This window comes from Leishmania donovani, chromosome 28 (genome assembly GCF_000227135.1).
Source record: "Leishmania donovani BPK282A1 complete genome, chromosome 28".
NCBI classification, from domain to species: domain Eukaryota; phylum Euglenozoa; class Kinetoplastea; order Trypanosomatida; family Trypanosomatidae; genus Leishmania; species Leishmania donovani.
The window spans coordinates 676,799-697,679 of NC_018255.1; the positions used below are offsets into that span (position 1 = coordinate 676,799).

The 20,881-nt window shown below is 61.7% G+C and overlaps 4 protein-coding genes across 4 annotated transcripts; all 4 read right to left on the minus strand.

Annotated features, from left to right (window-relative positions):
* Positions 1-1,718: 1,718 nt before the first annotated feature.
* Positions 1,719-4,694, minus strand: LDBPK_281850 (proteasome regulatory non-ATP-ase subunit 2, putative; the record flags this gene model as incomplete). The annotated part of the gene is made up of 1 exon (XM_003862236.1): positions 1,719-4,694. The coding sequence occupies one exon, from the start codon at positions 4,692-4,694 to the stop codon at positions 1,719-1,721; it is 2,976 nt and encodes a 991-aa protein (XP_003862284.1).
* Positions 4,695-5,901: 1,207 nt separating this feature from the next.
* On the minus strand, positions 5,902-7,668 carry LDBPK_281860 (hypothetical protein, conserved; the record flags this gene model as incomplete). The annotated part of the gene is made up of 1 exon (XM_003862237.1): positions 5,902-7,668. One exon carries the CDS (start codon positions 7,666-7,668, stop codon positions 5,902-5,904), a length of 1,767 nt encoding a protein of 588 aa, XP_003862285.1.
* A 972-nt stretch (positions 7,669-8,640) lies between these two features.
* LDBPK_281870 (hypothetical protein, conserved) lies at positions 8,641-11,319 on the minus strand (the record flags this gene model as incomplete). Its single annotated transcript, XM_003862238.1, has 1 exon — positions 8,641-11,319. The coding sequence occupies one exon, from the start codon at positions 11,317-11,319 to the stop codon at positions 8,641-8,643; it is 2,679 nt and encodes an 892-aa protein (XP_003862286.1).
* Positions 11,320-12,668: 1,349 nt separating this feature from the next.
* Positions 12,669-17,558, minus strand: LDBPK_281880 (protein kinase, putative; the record flags this gene model as incomplete). Its single annotated transcript, XM_003862239.1, has 1 exon — positions 12,669-17,558. One exon carries the CDS (start codon positions 17,556-17,558, stop codon positions 12,669-12,671), a length of 4,890 nt encoding a protein of 1,629 aa, XP_003862287.1.
* Between the last annotated feature and the right edge of the window lie 3,323 nt (positions 17,559-20,881).

Below are 20,881 nucleotides of genomic sequence, written 5' to 3' on the forward strand. Positions count from 1 at the left end.
CCGCCCACCGCTCTCGAAACAGCGACGAAGCTAGAGCCGGCCACCAAGATGGTGAAAAGAGGGAAGAGGCGCGCCACTGCGTCAAGCTGTCGCAGTGGTGCGCGGGGATGGGGTGCGAGGAGAGTGGAAGAGTGGGGCGCAGTCGCAAACCACGACGGCAGCTGAATGACCGGTGGTGGGGTCCTGGGAAGGGGGCGAAGGGGTGGCGGTGCGCTAAAGACGCTTGTGCGCACACGCGCCACACCGGCAACCGGCTGAGCGCGCAAAGGCGAATCGAAAGAATATGGTGGCACGCGTACACGCATACACAGATAGACATTACAGGAGCGCCAGAGGTGAGCGCCTTGTCGAGCAGACGTTGTTTCGCCTCCTCCTTTCCTCGAGTGTGTTCCTCCGCCACATGCTGAAGAGACGACAGACAGGGCGAGAATGAGAGAGAAATGCGAGAACAGATACCGGATGTAGACCTACGCCGCGACACCTTTCTGGATACCAGTGGGCTTAGATCCGCCTTTGCCTTTCACCTCCCCCACTCCCCCCCCCCTGAGGGTGCGAAGTGGAGCAGGGCCACAGAAGCGCACGTCACTCTCACTCTGGCGTATTCCCCGGGCACAGGGCAGCAGCCGCGCGGAGGCGCATGCAAGCAGCATAGAGAACGAGGGGGAGGGAGGGGGGGGCTGGGCGGAGGCACGCGGTGCCGCGTAGGAAGGCGGCTGCCTTGTCTCCAGTTCTTTTTTCTCTGGCTGCCCACGTCAATCGCGCCTCCGGTCCCGCCTACCACCCCCTGCGCCCCCCTTCCACGCTGGCCTCATCCTCTCTCAGCGAGAGGTGCGTGGGAAAAAAGGAGGCGGATGGGAGAGCAACGGATCAGGGGAAAGGCGACGGAGCGGCGTGGCGCTGTTTTGTTTGTTTGATTGCCTGTTAAGAATGGCTCACACGCGTATCCGTACCACAGCGAGACGGCACGCCGACACACCGTCAGAGTGCGCAGTTCGTTCTTGTCTCGCTGTGTTTTCTTTTTGCGTGTCTGTCTGGAGCACGCATATGCACACATACACATACACATAAAACATCAAAGACCCATCGGTGAAGGCGAACAACAAGAGCGCAAAACGGCTGGGCAACAGAGTACAGGGTGAGAGAGAGAGAGCTGGCGGGAAGACTACATGCAAAAAGCGAGCGAAGAGAAGCTGCGACAGGCGGAGGAAGCGTTACCTCCTCCCCCCTCCCTTCCTCTAATCGCCCCTCTCCCCCACGCACACGCACACGCACACGCACACGCACACGCCCCCTACGGGGGCCACGTGATGGTGGTGCTCCCCAATAAACCGAGACACACCTGTACACCCTCTCCTGGCCTCGTCATTTTGCAGCTCCGCTCTTTATGAAGAGGTCAGCACACGTACAGGCGCGATAACGACAGCCCAAGCGGGTGAGGCACCCGCCCCACACCTTACAGAGAGACGAATCATCGAGCGTGAAACAGGACGCAGAGGAGATGGATACAAAAGGCCGGGGGAAGAGGGCGAAGGTCGCCCTGATGTATGCGGCGCGCCTAATGAAACTCCGAAGGAAAGAAAAAAAAGCTGGCGAGCTGCTTTGGCATCTGTCGTAGTGCCGTCGTGAGGCCTCGGGCAAGTGTGCGTCAGTCTGCTTGGGTGCCTGCATGCGTCTGTGCAGCACAGCCCGCGCCCTCCTCATCCGCGAATGCTGCTGCTCTACGGGTAGGAGAAGGGCTCCGGCACAGGGGCCTCGTCGCGGTCCGACAGCACCACAGGCGCTACCAGCACCTCGGCACCCATTTCAGGCTTCGTGTCCTTCAAAAGGCAGATGCCCATCGGCTTCGGCTTCAGCGGTACGTACCGCACATCTACGTCGTGCGAAATGACGGAAAACTGATGCGCCGTCACACGCGCCGGGTTGTGAAGGAGCTCAAAGGCCGGTTCCTGCTCCGCCGCCTCTCCAGACTCACCGCCGCCGTCCTTGTCGCCGCCCCTCTTGCTGCCCGCCTCAGCAGCCCCGCCATCACCGCCAGGCGCGCCAGTCGCGGAGGCGCCGGCAGCCAACCCCGGGCTTCCAGGCCCCTGGTGACGGCGCTGCCGCAGCTCCTCCTCCTTGCGCGTTGTGGACAGCACGACCGCCTGCACTTCGGACGTCTTCACCCTCTTCTCCTGCAGCACCGACTTGGGCACGGCGTAGGTGCTGGGAGGGGCGTTGGACTTGAAGGTGTACTCGGGTAGCTCCAGCGACTCGTTCAGGCCAATGATGCACGTGGGCTGCATAGCCAGCGTGATCATGAGCAGGTACGGGTACCAGTACCAGTACTGCAGGAACATGAAGACGCCGACGACAGCCTTGTCGAGGCGGTGGCGCTGCTTGTGCAAGGCAAAGGTGCAGTTGCGGCCGCCCGCGTCGAGCAGGCCGGAGGCAAGCACGTAGCCAAATTTGGAGCAGCGTCCCTCGTTACGGTCCTCGATCTTCTTCTCCAACAACAGGCGGAAATCCTTCACTCTCGGGTTCTCCTTTTCCGTCAGCTGCACCATAACCATGGCAAGCCCCATCGCGGCACCCTGGCGCACGTAGTCGACAATGTCCTCCAGCATGTCCCACAGCACGTCGATGACGGCGGCGTTGCCGGTGCCGGCCGCGCTCACAGCCAGCGCCATCGCTACACCGTAGCGTACGTGCGGACTGTAGCTGTCCACGAGCACGCGAATCAGATCGAGGCACAGGTTCGGGTCCTTGAAGGTCAGGAAGCCGACCATGGTCACAGCTGTGCGGCGGACGTCATCGGACATGTCCTTCACTGTGACGCTAAGCAGCTTCTCAATCGTCTTCGCGTTCTCGGTGCCGGCGTAGGCCAGGCCGAGCACGAAGCAGCCGCCCAGGCGCACCCACGGGTCACCGCTCTCGAGCAGCTCCTCCGCCAACAGGAGCGCCTCGTCCTCGCGGCCGAGGTTGATGAGCGCCATGGCCATGCACACGCCACGTATGACCTTCTCCTTTTGGTTCTCTTCGTATGCGACGTTCTTGAGACTCTGCAAGACAATGTCGTTGCCGCTGCCAAGCATGAGCATGCCGACGCCAACGGACGCGCCCTCGGCCGCCACCGCGTCCATGCCCGTCACGCACGTGAAGAGGGCGTCGTAGAGACCCTCGTCCTGCAGCCCCATCGCCGTGAGGCCGATGCCGAGCGAGGCGCCGTGGACCATCTGCACGTTTGTCGAGAATTTTTGCAAGTTCTCTTCAAGGTACTGAATAGTCCTGCGGTCACGCGTGGCTCCGAGCGGGGAGTAGATGAGGCCGAGCGCGTACAGCGCACCTGCCTCCTGGTACGGCAGCGTCGGCACGCTTGGGCCCTTCGGCAGGTACTGCTCCAGCACCCGCATCGCCTCCTCCGTGTGCCCACGGTGAATGGCACCAGTGCTGGCGACGGCGGTGAACTTGGCCCAGTGCTGCGCAGCGCCGAGCCACTTCATGTTGTCGCGCAAGAAGCCGTCCATCGTGGTGCCGCTGTACATGAACGCGTTCGCCACCACCGTGGCGTTGTGAATAACCGAGTTGCGTGGGTCAGTCATCTTCTTGATATGCATCAGCACGTACACGTCGGCGACGCAGCGAGAGTAAAGGTACTTCACGTTCAGGTTCGTCGTCACCTGACCACTGAGAACGGAGAGCAGCTTCTGCTCCGGCGACTCCGGCACCGCCGCGGCTACCGGTGCGCCAGACGCATCACCGGCAGTCGTCGTGGGGGACAGGGACGTGGCGGGCGCAGATGGGGCTGCCGCCGCACCGGCAGCGTCAGAGGTACTCGGGGCCGGCTGCACCGCCAGCGCCTGCTCCGCCACTCCGAGCTGCTTGTCCAAATGGGCGACGACGCCTGAGAGATACTCCTGGTTGCCGTACTCAAAGAGGTCAAAAGCTAGCTGGAAGGCGACCATCCTACTGCCGCCCCTCCACAAGCCACAAATAAGGTTCGACGTCGCCTCCACATCGCCAAGGAACAGCAGGCAGTGGGCCAGGGAGTAGTAGTCAATAGTGGAGAGACCATCCGTGTACAGGTCCGCAAGCAGACGGAGCACCTTGCGACGGAACGTGATGTCTTGCAGCAGCACATTCGCCACGTAGAAGGTGAAGTTCAGAATCTCGGCCGAGTGCGTCTTGCTCAGCGCCTGGCGCAGCACCTTCTCCAGGAAGTCCAGCCGGAACGCACGCACGGTGAAGCCGACCATCTCCTTCAAGTCCGCCATGGTCTCGTTCTCCATCACCCATGACTTGGTCAGAGAGACGAAGAGCTCCTCCAGCTTTGGCGGCAGCTCCGCTCGCTCGCTCTCCGGCGTTTCCTGGTATGCCACATACGTGTCAATACAGCGGCTCAAGATCGTGTCCGTAAAGAGCGACCGCGTCGTCGCGTCGAAGGCGGTGCCGGCGGCGAGCGCATGTTTTACCGAGTTGCTGTAGTCGCCGAGGTGGAAGTACACCTGCGACGCCACGAGAGACGCGAGGCGGCGCGTCTCATCCGCCAACTTCTCGGAGGCGGCAAGTTCCTCGATGAGGGGCAGCTTCGCACTGACCTCGTGCCAGAACGTGTCCATCAAGGACGAGAGCCGCTTGAGTGCAAAGAGCACGACCAGGTTCTCCTCCTCACTCAGGAGCGCCAGCACGGCCTTCGCTGAGGACAACCCCTGCACCATGTCGTCTTCGTTCTTTTCTTTTGCGATGTCGCCGATCTCTCTGCGGTCGTGCGCGTGGCGGTGTGTTGCGGTGACGTGCTGTGGAAGGAGGACGATGGAGGGGTTCGACTGCCGGATGTGCAGAGGAGCTCTAAAAGGACCAACCACGGTAAAGACGTGCTCGGGGTGAGGGGGGATGGAGAGATACCCGCGCCGATGCGCCGAGACGCATGCACAGCAGAGACACAAGAGGAAGAGGCAGTCGCCGCGCGAACCCTCGAACGTCGTCTGCGCGTAATTTTAGCCGGATAGGGAAGAGAGGAGTAGATATGTTCCTCGAGGCGCGCGGGAAGAAATAGAGAGGCACACTAACTAATACAAGCCTAGCTACAAACGTAAACGAAGAAGTAAGACACCAAAACTCGTTGCTGGTACCCCACGCAACACAAAGCAAGAGGCAGGGAGAGGTGTACGTGTGCGCATCACGCGCGTGTGTTCGCGTGCATGAGCACCACCGACAAGGCGTCCAGTAGATGGAGTGTAAGCCACAGATAGAGAGAGACAGAGACACAGAAAACAACGACGAAGATAGCGCTCGACACCAAATCTGCATTGGTGACAACAAGACGCGACATTAAACAAAGAGGGCGAGAGAAAGCATCTACCATGGTGGAGGGAGGGGGAGGGGAGCAGGGAGGGTGTGGCTGCCCTTTAACGAGAGAGCCTCCGAAGCAGCTTCGCGCTCCCCCTCGATGCGCTGTGTTTGTTCTTGTTTATCCTACTCCACCCCTGCGCCAAATTTGGCAGGGGGTTTACTTACACGAGAATCACCAATCAATGCACGGAAACATACACACATGTATGTGTGTGTGTGTGTGTGTGTGTGTCATGCAGAAGCGCGGTGGTGAGGTCGGTGTGATCCTCCCCCGGAAGGGCTGCACATCGCACCTTGCGACAAGGCCGGCGCTGCCTTCGCCTTCCCGCGACCTCACGCAGAGAGAGGCACACGCGCACACATGCATGCGCGCGTGCCGACTCTTATTATTAGTCTTTCGCTTGTTCTTCTCCAGTTCAAGGAGGACGGGGGACAAGAAACGAGGGAGTAAAGGGTGGTCCTTTATCGCCTCTTGTGCGTATGTCGTAGCACCAAGCCACACACGCACACGCACACGCACACGCACACGCACACGCACACGCACAGAGAGAGAGACGGAGGGGGGAGGGGCGCTCAGCACACGCGGTCAAAGCGGGCAACGTAGAAGCCGTTTGTCGCGTCCGTCGCCGGGTCGCAACGGATGGTGAAATGCAGCGGGTGCCCCTCGCCCTCCCTCTCCTTGCCACGCGTCTTCCACGTGTTGGGCATAATGTTGCTCAGTCGCCACCCACGCGCCTTTACCCGCTCGTCATCCAGAACCTGCCGCACCACCTCCTCGTTTTCCTCCTCGTGCACGGAGCAGGTGGAGTAGACGACTGTGCGGCAATTGTCGAAGGAGAGAAGGGAGTGCGCCAGGAGCTTGCGCTGCAGACGCGCCAGCTTCTCAACCCGCTCCTCCTTCATTGAGAATTCGTTGCCCTGTGCCTCAGGGTCGATGGCGCCGCTGTTGGTGGTCTCCTCGCGGTCGCGGTCGTCCAGCTGCCCCTCCTCCGCCGCGTTACAGTCCGCATCCCCGTGATGGCTGCCGTGCCGGCCGCCCTGAAGAGAGGAGAGCCTTCTGTCGGCCTGCTGCGTTTTGCCCTTGCACTGCTGCGGCATCTGCTGCTCGTGGTGGTCGTGCTGAAGAGCCACGTCGACGCGCGTCATGACGCCGCTGGCGCTGCAACTGGGGTCGAGCAGGATGCCCTCTGTCGCCGCGCGGTCGTCGGAGGAGAGCTGGAAAAAGTCCATGCTCACAACATTGACGTAGTCCGCCGCGCCGAGCGACGCCACCCGCTTGGACAGCAGCTCGGCACGTTGCTCATCACGCTCGGTCGCCATAATCTTGATATGTGGTGCACCGAGGGCAGCGAGCTGCGTTGTTTTGTTGCCCGGTGCGGCGCAGGCGTCGACAACGTACTCCAGCGGTTTGCGCGCCGCCGCATCCGTCTCGTTGCCCCTCCCTTTCTCCTTCGACAGCGCCGTGCCACCCTTCGTCCTCTTCACGCCTTTGCTGCTGCCGGCCTTATCGCCTTCGATCACCTCAACAGGGACAGCGTCGAGCAGCACCGCCGCAGGAAGGCAGGAGGCGCGATCTTGCAGAATGAGCTGACCGCTGCGCACCGCCGGGTGGGCGTGCAGATCCGTGCCAGGTGGGAAAACCAGCAAATGCGGCACAACAGGGTCTTGCGTGAACTCGGGAAGCGGGCGGTGCGGCCGCAATGACGCGCGACGTGTAGCACGCTTGTCGCCGCTCTGCTGCTGCGGGTGAGAGCTAGCAGCGGCATCGCCGCTATTGCCCTCGGTGTCACGGGAGCGCTTGCGCGCCTCTGCGGAGCGGCGCAGTCGATTCACCAGCTCCTCAACCGATATTTTAAGAGTGTTGACACGAGCGTAGCGCGGCAGCTGCAGCGAGTGGGATGAGGACGCGCCGTCGCCGCTGCGTCTCTTCCCTCTCGCGCCGCCCTCCGTTTTAGCCGCCTCCTCATCTTCCAACTTTTCGTTGCTGCGCGGCGGAATGACGTGGTGCTTGCGCACCTGCCAGTACGCCTCACGCAGGTACGAAGCCGACTGCGTTACGGCACGCGCAGTGCTATCGTTGTGGGTGTTGACCCCCTTTCCGAGCACCACGTCGTAGGCCATGCACATAGCAAACTCGTGGTTCGCCTGCGGGTAGTACTTAAAGAACTCCGCCACCTCCAGCACGTCCTCGAGGAGCTCGTAGTGGCGCAGCGTCTCGCACACGACAGCGTAGGTCTGTTTCTTCTTCTGCATATCCTTTCGCAGACACAGCGCCTTGGCCGTGCCATTGCCCTCGCGCACGATGCCGACAATCTCAGCAGCCTGCCGATACACGTCCATTGGCGCGCGTCTGTCTCTTTCGCCCTCTGCAGCAGGTGTCTGTGTCTGTGATCCAGAAGAGACGAGGGAGACCTGGTATGCGCCTCGCCGGAAGAGCAACTAGGGGAAGGGCACGCAACACCTTTCCGTGTGTATGTGTGTGTGCGTGCGTGTCTGTGTGTCTGTGTGTGGGGCCGGGTATGAGTAAAGGCCGGCAGAAGTCGAGAAGAGAGAGTAGAAGCCCGGAAGGCGGTGGGCAGGTATGGCGGATGGTGGCGAGGGAAGAAGAGTGCCGTCTAAGTCACATGGGATGATGAAAGAAACATGCGACAGCATCATGCACCACCCCCTCCCACGCCGGTCGAGGATGGCGTCCAGGAGGAGGAATGCCTTGTCATCCCTGCTGCGACGCCGACATGCCAGAGTATTGCTCAGGCAAGATGATCGAGACGGCAGAGTGGCGCTGCCACCGCGATATCGGCGATGATGCACCTCGGACGAAAGACCTTTGCTAAGCCCCCTTTCTCCTCTGCGAGAGTGCAAGCTGTACGTCTCTTTTCCTCTCTTCTCTATGCAGACTTCACAGGCATCTATAGGTATCACGTATGTATATATGTATATGCGTGAGTGTGTGTGTGTGTGTATGCGTGCCCATGCTCATGTCTATATCTACACGTCTGTGCATGGGTTTGTGTCCTGGGAGACACGGGAGGTTACTCTGTTGCGGAAGATGCAGCACACCGCGGATAGCAGTCCATGCCTCCCTCCCAGTACCAGTTCTCCAGGAGTGAGCCACCACGGCAGCAACGCCTTGACCGCCCCTCTCCCCTCCTCCTTCTCGCTCTCCCTCAAAAGTAGTGCTCCCACACGCGCAGATCAACGTCGATGGAGCAGGCCTGTGACGGTGTGGTGCTGGCTGGCCGTGCACGACGGCTGCTTGGCACCTTGGATGGGGGAACGACGACGCGGCGGCACGACTTCAGCCATGCCGCATCAAACCGAAACGCCGGCGTTACCGGCGGGGGGGGGAGGAGAAGTACAGGAGAGGGAAAAGGCGCCGGCGGTGGTGCTGGTGGTGGCTGCAGCTGATACCTTGTCTCGCCCAGCGCCATCGCCGCCATCGGTTACGCTTGATGACGAGCTGCCGGCCACATGGAGGACCCCATTGAGGGCCGTAGCCAGCACCTGCATCTGCCGAACTGTGAACCGGCCCCGCTTCTCGGTCAGCATCGGCGCACAAGAAGCACTGCTTGCTAGCCTTTCGGCAGCTGCAGGTTCCCCGTCCGCTGCCTTGTCCTGCGCGACGCACACCACCACCGTCTGTGTATGCCCGGCCACCCGCAGCGCCTGCACAGTCGAAAAACCGCAGCCGAGGAAGTCACGGCGCAAGTTCTCCACGCTTGGCAGCACATGCGCATTCACTACCAGTACACCACCAGGCTGCAGCCGCCGCGCGCAGAGCTCGACAAGCGTGCCTTCGTGCATCATGTGTTCCCTATCCGGGTCGTAGCAATCAAGAAAGATCATGCTGTACTGCGATGATAGAGGCGCGTCTTCGACAGCTGACGAGCTTTCGTTTTCCTGCTTTGATGACAATGTCCGTGACTGCGCCGCAAACCTCGGGCAAGTCTCTTGCGTGGGTGAAGAGGGAGCAACAGGATGTGCAGCACCATGAGCAGAGTGGAATGCTCGATGCCGAGCAACGGCACCCTGGGCCGATGTCGAAGTAGTGGGAAACGAAGCGCTGGTTCGCAGATAGGCGTAGGCATCTTGCAGAAAGCAAACATACTCGCCCCTTTCTTGCTGCGCCTGCAGCGGTGCTTCTACCACGGTTCCTGATCCACGGCGCAAGCTTGGCGCGCATGTAGCGCGTTTTGTGGCGCCACTAGGCATTGCAGACGGCGGCGCAGCCAACCTCTCCAACAGCGCGGGCGCTTGTTGACGCATTGCCCTGAATGCGGCTGGTGTGGCGCTCTTGCGGTGAATCAGGCCCGCGGCCCACTGCATCACGGCGGGGCACACGAGCGAAGCAGCAGGCGCAGTCTCCAACATCTCTTCGGACCTGCGAGGCGAGGCGTCTTTCTTGTGCGGAGCAGATGCCCGTTTCAATGCGTTGCACGACGGCGCCGCGTCGAGCTCCCCTCTCCAGTCGTCCACTACGTCAATCGCCGGGAACTGTCCGTTCTCACAGCACGCCTGCAATACGGCCGGCTCCACCTCCACGACGTGCAGCGGCACCGCGGCAGGCAGCAGCGCATCTAAGCACTGCCCCAGCACATTGCCGCCGAGCCCTAGAATCAAGACTGCGTCGTGTGATGTGTGAGGCAACAACTTGACCAGTGACGCGGGGCGCATCTCTCCACCTGCTTCCGGCGTAGGCGACGACGAGGTGGGTGCTGTCGTAGATTCGGATGTGTGCGATGCACCCCGCTCTCCGGACGTGTTCTGCAGGGCAGCGTCACCTCGACTGCTGCGCGACGGGAGCATGACTGTATGGCCGTTTCCAGCTGCGGCGCTGCCATCCCTGCAAGTGTCTCCATGCGATAGTACGCTTTCCCACGTCCGTGAGCTCGCGTGCCACGCGGCGTACACCAAAAGGCCAAAGTGCACCATGTGTCGCGGGTAGCACTCCAGTGCCGTCTGCCAGCCGGGCTGCAGGACTGACTGCAGAGCAAAGGACGCAGGGCGCACGTTGCCCACCGCGTCGCTGTTCACAATGCACATGCTGTGCAGTCGGAGCATCTGTGTCGCCGGTGGCGGGGGCCCGGTAGAGGCGCCCGGGTGGGTGCCGTCTGAGTGAGAGCAACCCCGCTGCTTGCGAGAGCGAGCCGCTTTTGCTCTTGCGGTGGCCAAGAGCGGCGCTGGTGGTGCGGTCGCGTCCTCTGCTGAGCCGTCAAGCGCGCCGGTGAGTCGCTGCAGCAGGGGACGCAGACCCAGTGGTCGGTTTGAAGACAAAAGCAGACGTCCCGAAGAGGAGTGTGGTATATTGGCGGCCTGGGAGTCACGGGAATTGATCACACCGCGGGGCCTCCGCAGCCCTAGCGAGTCTTTCACGCTCGAGTTGCCCTGCGTGTGTGCTGCCACCACAGGCGACGCCAATAAGGACGCTGCTATGGCTGCTTTTGTTGCGACGCACTCAACTTCGAGCACCGATTCAGCCCACAGCACCACGTAGCCTTCAAGCACCCAGCAGGGGTAAGTGCATGTGACGTTTGTGGTGCAGCGGCGGCACGTGACCGTGTATGGCTCGGCGCCAGCCTCACCGGGGGTCGACGGTACCGTTACGGCTTCGTTATCGCACACCTCGCTTTGCTTGCCTGAGAGGGCGGTGCTCTCCAGTCGTGCTCGGACGAGCCTGGCGGTCGCCGCCGCGAACTCTTCAAGGCTTTTTTGCAGCTCCCCCACGAGGCTCGCGCGCCTGCGCTTGTGTTGAGTCTGAGATAGCCCAGCGCTGGATGCCGCAACTCCCGCCACTAAATCCGCCGTTGCAGGCGTGCCGTCATCAGCAGCGTCAACGAGGGCAGGTGAAAACTCGCGGTGCAGGTAGTCCATCGCGCGTTCCGATCCACCCCTGCATAAACGGCGATACAGGGCCGTGTAGGGAAAGTACGTGCGAATCTCAGCTTCAATGGCCATGTTCGCCAGCGCCAGGAAGGCTGCATCGCTGCCCATTTTCTTGAGGAGGGGAGGGGGCCTACAAGACAAGCACACGCACAGGCACACAAGTCAGCGCGTTGTGTGTCCATGCGTGCACCTCACGCAGTGGGTCTCGCTTTCTTTGGAAGCCGAAACGACAGGGCAGTTTGCGTGTTTGTGTGTGTGTGTGTGTGTATTTGTGTATGGCTGCGTGTATGCCCTGGTGCAGCAGATGTCCCCTGCGGACGCAGCACCCAAAATGGAAAGCAAAAGGAAATGTGTGGTGGGTGCGTTTGCACACTCGCGGGCAAAAAAAAAATAAAAGCGAGGCAGAGAAAGATGAGGGTTGCACGCACCACACAGGCACACACACACACACGGCAGAAAAAAGTGGAGGTGGGGTGGGGCGACACACCGAAGGAAAATCAAAGACAGCACGAATGCAGAGATGTGAGAAAGACCATCAAGCGTGGCGTTGGAACGCGTCTTTGTAGTTCGCCCCCAAGTAGAGGGGGGCGAGGTCGTCGCACAGCTAGAGAAGGTTGTGCGCACAGTGCCACCGCCATCACGGGTGCATTAGGGGCACCGTTGCGTTTCTCTGTAAGAGTGTGTGTGTGTTGCTTCTTTCTCTGCAGACAAAGCCGGGCACAGGTCCAACCGAGGGGCGAAGACCCACAACACAGAGAGGATGGGCTCGACGCCGTGCAAGAGAGAGGGGGAGAGCAGAGAAGCAAGTAGAGGAATGCAAGCACACAAGGGGCACATCACTCTATACGCAGACATGTACGTACACAGCAGCAGAACAAAACGGCGGGCAGGGGGGAGGCGAGAAAAATGAGGGGAGGAGTGGAGAGTGGTGGGACAAAGGGACGTGCAGTGTTGGAAAGCCTTGCAAGAAGCAGCGCCGACTGCCCGGGTCACTCCCCCTCCCTCGCCGTCCTCCCCGTCACAACGAGGAGTCGACATTAGACCCTCTTGTTTCCGTTTTCGCACTCTCCCTCAGCATGGCCCCCTCAGTGTGGTTGCACGTGTTCGTTGCGTTGTTCACCGAAAAGCAGCGTGGTCACACAGAACAGAAACAGACGAACACAATGGCGGAAAGCAGATACGGCATCCCGGTCACACCGTGCACGCACGCTCTTTCTCTCTCTCGTTGCCTCCCCCATCAGCATGAGCTACGGCACGCAGGAAAAGCGGGAGGTGGTGGCGACTGCGTCGTCTTTTCAGTAAAGGAGACGTGCAATGTGGGGGGAGGGGCGTAAAGGGAGCGTCGAGGTCGCGTTTGCAGAGGGATGGCGGCGACAGCGGCAGCACGTACCGGTAAACCGGAAAAAGCGCGCACAAGCACAGACACACCACTCTCGACCCCTCGCTCTCGCCTCTCTTTAGGGCTGCCCAGGGTCGTTGTCCCATAGCGTTAGCGTGCCGTCGCGGGATCCGGAGAGCAGATAGCATGGCTCCCCTCCTCCACCGCTGCCACTGTTGCTGGAGCCCCAAGACGCCAAGGACGCGGTGGTCGTGCGCACAGCACACAAGGCGAGGATCGCATCCGGGGCGTGTCGCGGAAGAGCGCAGCCGCCGTGGTGGATGTCGCTGCCTTCGCGCACGGTGAGGGAAGCAAGACCCTTGCTGCCGTTGCTGCCCGGTGGGGCAACTGCGTCGCCACGCACAGCATTCGCTGCCAGCGCCCGCTCCGCGGCGCCGGTACGCTCCACGGTGTATGCCGGGGATCGGTACAGCCCGCACACCAGAGTATGAGACGTCTCTGGGCGGTCGGTCGACCAGCTCCGAATATACCCGTCCTCGCTGCCGGTGAAGACGCAGCCGTGCGTGGGCTGCGTCAGCATTGTGCGTACGGCACCGCCACCGTTGCGGCAACACTGAAACGCAGGCCAGTAGCTGGCGCTCTGGAGGAGGAGGCGATACACCGTGCCCCCGGTGGTGCCGAGAAGCAGACTCGGCCCCGCCGCCGGCTCCGGCTCCCATGACGATGGACGGCAGCTCCGACATAGCGTAGACAAAGGATCCACGCACGCCGTCGTGATGGACAGCCGCCCTGAAGCAAGAGCCGACGCTGACGTTAGTCCTGCCCCGTCATCGACAAGGATAACCCGTTGCGCGCACAGTTGATAACGCAAGTCGTACAGGCACACGGCGCCGCCGTAGGTGCCGACGGCTGCGGCGCACGCTCTGTCGCTCATGTAGAGCGGGCACACGCAGCTTGGTGCACCGTCGAGTGGGTTGAGTCGGGTGTGCCACACTGAGGCGGTCGAGCCCACGGCTGGCTCCTCGTCGTCTGCACGGCCCCTGCCTCGGCACCGCGTGTCCACAACGTGAAGGCCGCCAGCCGCGGTCGTCACAAGCAGCGATGCTCGATCCTGCAACGCCAGCCCGGTCAGCCCGCCCTCCGGAGTGCCACCGACAACGGTGGACGACACCCACGCATTTTTTTCCACGTCCAGCACCCTCACCGCACTATCGGTGCTCGCAAAGGCCACCAGCGAGCCGGAAGCCGAGGCGGACGCGGAGGAGAGCGTGAAGTCTCGCCGCTGACCTGGCCCACCGATCCACTGGCACGCCGTGTAGGTGTGCACCACCGCCTCAGACGCCGCCGACGCGACTCGCTCCACCAAGCACAGCTCGCGCGCGTGAGCTGTGCTCGTGTGCGACGCGGCGACCTGCCACACAAAAGCTTCACCTCGTGCCCCGGCCGATATCACGATCCCGTTGGCTGACGGCGAGGGCGCCGCTGCATAGATGGCCCCCATGTGAGCGCTGACGGAGCTGAGTGCAGCGGCAGTGGGCCGCAACGCCGAGCAAGGTGCTGAGGAGGACGGCGGTACCGCGGTACTAGCCGCCGCCGCTGGTGAGGTCAGGGAGGGCGGTGTCACTCGGCCGTGCAAAACGCGCCCACCACCGCCTTTGAGGCTGCACCGAATCACGCCCGAGGGCGGCGGCAGCGTGGCGGGCAGCGGCGATACGTCCCTGCTGTGCGGCGGAGTCGGGAGTTGGCAATCCTGCACTGGCAACGCCGCCGCGGCCGCAGCGCCACTGCTCGTTGCCGTGGATGGGGCGACCACATGGGAGGAGGTCAGACCCGACGGAGGCGGTGACAGCAGCGCGGAAGAAGCTGGGAGGTGCAGCGGCCCAGAGCGGCTTTCAAGCTGCACCCGCGCAACCTCTCGCGCGGTGGGCCGGTAGACAAGTGCCATGCCGTCCGAGTCACCGCCATCATCGGCAACTATGCACGTGTCGGTGGCGCTGCGGCTGTGCTGGGCGGTCACTGCAGGCTCCGCAATACTCGCTTCACGGGACATCCTCGATCCTGGCGCAGATGACGACGAAGCCTCAGTCAGCGGGAGCCCGTGCAAGAGCGCCGGTGCCGGCGCGGAAGCATAAGAGTCAGTCACCGCCACAACCTCCGGCAAAACATCTTTGAAGTTGCCTCCGTTGCCTCCTCCGTCCTCGAAGCCTCGGCACTGCCCTGGGCGACCGCGTCGCCCATCACCACTGCCAGTGCCATTTTCCAGCAACCGGTTCATCGGCTCATCATCCTCGAGGATGGCCTCGTCTAGCAAGCAAGCTGAGCCGGTGGCAGACGCCCTTTCCCTCAACGGCGCGCTGCTGACGTAGCTGCACGGCGTCGGCCCCGCCGTGCCACCTAAGGACATGAACGGCATAGCCAGCTCAGCCCGGATGGCCGTGGCGGCGTAGCGGCGCAGGTGTGCCAGAGGCACCGGAAGCATCAGCAGCGGTCGAACGGCGTACTCGAGATGCAGTGCAATGTCGCTCGCCGAGTAGGTCTGTGCAGCCGCCTCAACGACGCCGCACGCCGCCTCGCGCAGCCACAGACGACTCTCAACCAGCATCGGCAGGGTCTGGTGGACAAGTGCCATCGTCTCCTCCAGCGGCAGCCTTCGGCTGCGCACCACAACTGCGAGACTGTGCAGGGTTCTGTTGAGGCACACGTCGTCCGTGTGTCGCAGGCCTTCGTCCACAAACAGCCGAAGCGTCTTTGTCGGCGGACGCTGGAGCAGGGCGTGCAGCAGGATGGCTTGTGAATAGAGCAGCCTCTGCACCCGCAGCGGCGCAGTCAGGGCCGTGGTGAGGAGAGGTATTAAGTCCTCTGTCACCCGCTCCTCACCCAGAAAGGCGGCGACGGTGCTCGAAGACCGCTGCATGACCTCCACGACGACGGCGACGCATGGATGGTTGTACAGTATCTGCAACATGCTCCAGCCGTTCGTCAGGAGGCAGTGGAGCTGGGCGAGGTACTGCTGCGTGCCAGCAGCGCTGGCACCGTGCACGTCGCCTGCATTCTCTCCATCTGCATCGCTCACCTCGTTCGCCGACTTGCCAGCTTCAGTGTGGCGCGCCGCCGGAGCCAACCTCGCCCGCGTGCCACCGCTGATGCTCTGCTCGCTCAGGGTGGCAACATCGGTGGGGCTGAAGTACAGCGCTTCACTGCTGCTGCGGGGCGGCGGCAGCGGCGATGGTGGCATCGACGTCGAATTTGGCGTGACTGGCGCTGCCACCGCCTTCACCCTGTGGTCCTCCTCGCCTCCCTTGTTCGGAGAGAGATGCTGGCTGGCCTGGCGGCGCGGTTTCGCGTGCAGCGGGTCGTGGTGACTCTGCTGCTCGTGCACAGCATCTTCCGGTTGCCGGGCACGGTGCCCTTGCGGGCCAGGCCGACTCTCAAACGTAGTTGACTTCGTCATCACCGCATCGGCCCCGTATAAGAGCTGCCGCCGCTCCGTGATGTAGCGTGACAGGAGCAGCAGTCGCGGCAGCCGACTTGCCACCTCCACCAGCACTGCCGTGGACTCCTGCTCCGCCTGCCGCAGGACGCCGTACAGACACGGCAGCACAAGATGCTCCATGAGTGCCCACTGCTCCTCTGGCACGGCAGAGACCTCTCCCGTGTCGCCGGGCTTCGCAGCGGCCGCATCGCGCGAAGGTGTCACGGTGCCACTCAAACGCTGCGGCGACCTGAGCGTGAGATGATGCGCGATGACCTCCGAGATGGAGCTGAGCAGCCGCAGTGCAATGAGGCGCGTTGACGGTCCGTAGACGTGGGCATCGTTGTTCACGTAAAAGAGCACGTGTGGTAGCACTGCGTCCACTAGGCAGGTGAAGCTGCAGTACGACGCGCATCGGCGCAGGCAGAGCAGGCCGCGGTAAGCCGCCTCGTCGCTCGTGCAGCTGCTGTGCAAGGTTTGAAGAAGAAGAGGTAGAAGGAGAGACACGACCAGCTGGCGAGATGGGGACGCGACCGCCGCCAAGCCAGCTGCATTGGCGCCCACCGCTTCAGCGGACGCCGCTGCATCAATCGCAGCCGTCGACGACCTGCCACCGTTACCTTCTGGCGTCGTGTCTAGCACCTCGCATCTCTGCAGCACCGCCTCAAGCTGGTTGTGGAGGAGTACCAGCCGCGTGCCTGGAGATGTGGTGAGGAGGCGAGGCAGCACGGACTCGTACAGGTAAGGGAGCGAGGCAGGGAAGATGCGCTGTTGCAGCCCGCGGTTCACCAGCTCGCGCGCTGACGGTCGCTCCTCCGCGGTGGCGCACAGCATCGGCAGCAGCAGTGGATGCAGCGCAGCGGGCACGTTGGCGTCGCGCAAAACGGGCGCCACAAACGCTTCGCGTGCCTCGGTGTTGGCCAGGTGACGCAGGCTCAGCACCTGCGACAGTGTCAGCGGATCTTCCTCCTTGTAAAGGAACAGCACGACGCATGCCGTCGAGAAGACATCCATCGAGGCCGTGTGGCCATCGAAGTTGACGTTGCTCACATTGTAGGTTGCACTGCCCCGCGTCTTGCTCTCCGGCGGTGGCGTGGGCAGCGGCTGGTCGCTGAACTTCTCGGGAGCCACGTAGCACGCCCTGTTCTCGTCCGTATCGTAGTAGTAGTCGAACAGCAGCGGGCTGTCGAGCGGCATTTGGCATGGCTTGAAAAGGGCCATGTCAGACAGCAGCAGCACGCCGGTGCTCTGCACGAGGACGTTGTTCGGTTTGATGTCGCCGTGCGTGAGGCCGTAGGTCTCGTGCAGGCGCGCCACCGCCTCTAACAGCTGATAGACAATACAGAGCTTCTCCTGCGCCGTCCACACAGGGCGGGCCACGAGACGCTCACGAAGCGTGAAGGCGATGTAGGGTCGCTGCAGCACACAGAAGCCGTCTCCCTCGCAGACAAGGCTGTACCACAGGCAGTTGCGCGGAGTCGTGCGCTTCAGTGTCGAGTCGACAATGCGCAGCTGCTCACCGGCGTTGTCCATCATCTCGTGCACATATTTGAGGAAGTACGCCTGGCCGGGATCGTCAGGGGTGCGCACAAACACCTTGGTGACGACGTCCTCGACCAGGTAGCGCTGCTGAAGCGACGTCGATGACGACAGCAGGCCGGCGCTCGTTGGTGCAGGGGGTAAAGTGGGGCGAAGACCACCATAGGCAGCGACTGCAGAGGAGGGCGTGAGCCTAGCGCCGGCACCTCTGCGCAGAAGTAGCTGCACGTAGTTGCCGTAGTTGCTCCGCCACTCCCCGTTCACGCCGGCGACCAGGACATCAATGTTTGGAGTCCGGCCCGCTTTCGCCGACACCGCCGTGGCGTACGGAGACGGGGTGGCAGTCCGCAGCGTCATCTGCTGTACCGGTGAACCAGGCACCAAGCCGCTGCCATACGGCAAGCTGCTATTCGAGCTAGAGAAAAGAATGCTGTAGTGGCTGCCACCAGCGGCTGGCATGGCGCTAGAGCGTGTGTCACGGCACCAGCCATTCATCGCGGCATCTGCGGCAGCGCCACGCCCTAATCCCACATCGGGCCGCAGCGAGGACGGTACGGCACGCCACGGACGGTTGGTCATTGGCAGACGCTGGCGCCACCGCGCTTGATGCCACGCGGCGCGTTCGCGAGCCAGGAGCTGTGTTGTGCTCGCCTCGGAGTCGCTTAGGCCATAAAACAAGTCGACACCTCCGCCGGCGTCGCCTGAGCTTCGTCCACGTCCTCGCCCACGTCCAGCCACCCACGGCGATGACACCACCCATGGGGACGAGGAATCGGCAGACGCCCCACCTGGCAAGGGGACTGGGGAAACGCGGAAGTTGTTGGGCCGGTACTCGGGCCTCTGATGGCGAACGCCGCTGCCGCCAGGAGTGCCACCAACCTCCGCCGAAATGAAGCCGTAAAAGCACTGAGGGGCATTCGAGTTATGAGGGCAAGACACGGCGCCCCCGTGGCTCGACACTCGCGCGTGATTCTCATTGCTGGCTGGTGCCGTCAATGGGGTGTACGCAAGGCAGTGGAACGTGGCAAAGTAGTTGCGGCCTTCTGCGCCGAGAGGGGCGACGAGCTCCAGATCACCCGATACATTGGCGAGATCAACGGCGGCCGTCGCCGCGAGTTGGTTGCCCATAGAATACTCTCAGTCTCTAAAGCAAGTGCTTGTGCCCCTCCCCCTTCCGGTGTGCGTATGCCTAGATGGGCGTGGCGTGCTGGAGTGTAGAGTGTAGAGTGTGTGTGCCAGTGCTATTCTGCGAGAACAGGCATTGGCAAGGACGAGAGCGGTAAGGGTGCGGAGCACCGCGAACAAGCACGCACGCACACACAGACACACGCAAGCGTACAAGGAAGGCCGAACGAAAGAAGAAGATTTGGAAGGAGAATGCGGCAAGGTGAAGGATGATCCGCACTGCACTGTGGCCGGCCGGCGGCGGGCGGAGAGACAAAGGCGGCTAGCCGCTTGCTTGCCTCCGAGTCGAGTTTACAGAGGAAAGCTCAAGCCCTTTGTTTCCATGCGTTTGAGCGTGCGCATGATGCACCCACCACGTCCACCACAGCCCGATGCCGCCCCCGTGAACATTGATGCGCCGGCACGAGTACGCCCAGATGTAAGTTCGCAAGCACACATATGCGAAAGACATAAACGCGATTGATGGCTTGTGGAGATCTTTCTCCTCACAAGACAACACTGCCCACTCCTCCCCTCCCCAGCCACCACGGGAAGACGAAGAAGAAACAGGAAAACATAAACCTTCCTCCGTCAGGAGCAGATGCTGAACATATGTATGCTGACATCAAAGTACGCACGACTCACAAGCACGCGCTCTCCAACATGGAGAGGATGAGAACGAGTGCTTTAAGTGTGTGTGTGTGTGTGTGTGTTTGTGTGTGTGCAGCTACGCTCGACCGTATCGGCGCAGTCGCTCTTTTCACGGTACCATAATGATGTAAACGTAAGAGAAGAGCGGAACAGGTAGGGAGAGAGAGAATGGGTGTCGACGACTGCAGCGGAGGAGATGCGAGGAGTACAGGGCACACAACAACGGCTACACAATGAGCGTGCACACAAAGAGGAAGAGAGACACCACTGTGAAGGCAGTGGCTGGAGGCAGGGAGAGAAAGCACGGAAGAAAGGCAGAAGACGGGGTGGGTGCTCGGTGTGGTCGCGTTCCACGAAGAGACGTGGCAGAAGAGGGGAAAAGAAGGAGCGAGCGAGAATGGCATACGTAGAGACGCACACGCAATCACACACACACACACACACACACACACGGAAACAGGCACACACAGAAGGAGGGCGGAGATGGAGATGGTGCACATAGTGGAAGCGAGAACACAAAACAAGAGCAACGATGCGTTTCGTTTCGCTTCGCCAACGCGTGAAGAACCACGCGATGGGCCGAACCATCAACCGAGACGACGATGCTGACAACTACCACGAGCAGCGAGCGCAAACTAACGGACGAAAGAGGGAGGGCGGAGAGGAGGCGCGCAAGAGGAGACGAAGCCGAATCGTCCACATCGGCAACCGGCATAGACAGCACAGCATCGCATTCACACTCACGGACATGCACACCCGCCTTCTACATACACGTTGGAAGGAGCAAAGAGCAGCTGCGCACACGCACACGGACACGCACACGCACGCACGTGGAACGTAGGACTTGGAACGAAAACAAGAGTCGAGGAGGAAGGAGCCTGTGCCTGCAGGACATCACTGACGGCCCCGTGCCCTCTGCAGAAGTTTCGCATAAGAGAGCACGTGAGAGAGCGCGCACGGAGAGGAGCGCACACGCACACACACACATATAAGCAAAAACGCAAAGATGGGGGGAGAGCGTATGTGCTCCTTTCCCAGCTGACGCAACGCAGCGCTTAGCCCAACACGCATAGTGATGATGAGAGACGGATAGGGAAGCACGCAAAAAGCGCCGGGACACGTGCCCACGTCGCGGAACGCGAGCTCAACCTCAAAGAGAGAGAGAGAGACGAGCAACAAGCGAAGCGCAGAGAGAGAGAGATCCGGATCGGTACATGGAAAGGCCATCAAAAGCAACCGTAAAATGAGAAAACCAAACTCAGATGTATGTGTCTGTATATGTGAGAAAGAGGCGCCATCGCCCTCTCCCTGCCCTCTCGCTCTCTGCTTGATTGCACTACCGCACAACCTCACACACATAAACGCGCATGCGTACACAGACAAGCCAGATGGAACCCCGTGGATGCGTGCAGCGGCCGCCTTTTTCGTTGCTTGTCTCGTTTTCTCCCACGAGATGTGATGAAGCCCTTCTCTTACTCGGGGTAGCGCGGCTTCACCGTCTGTGA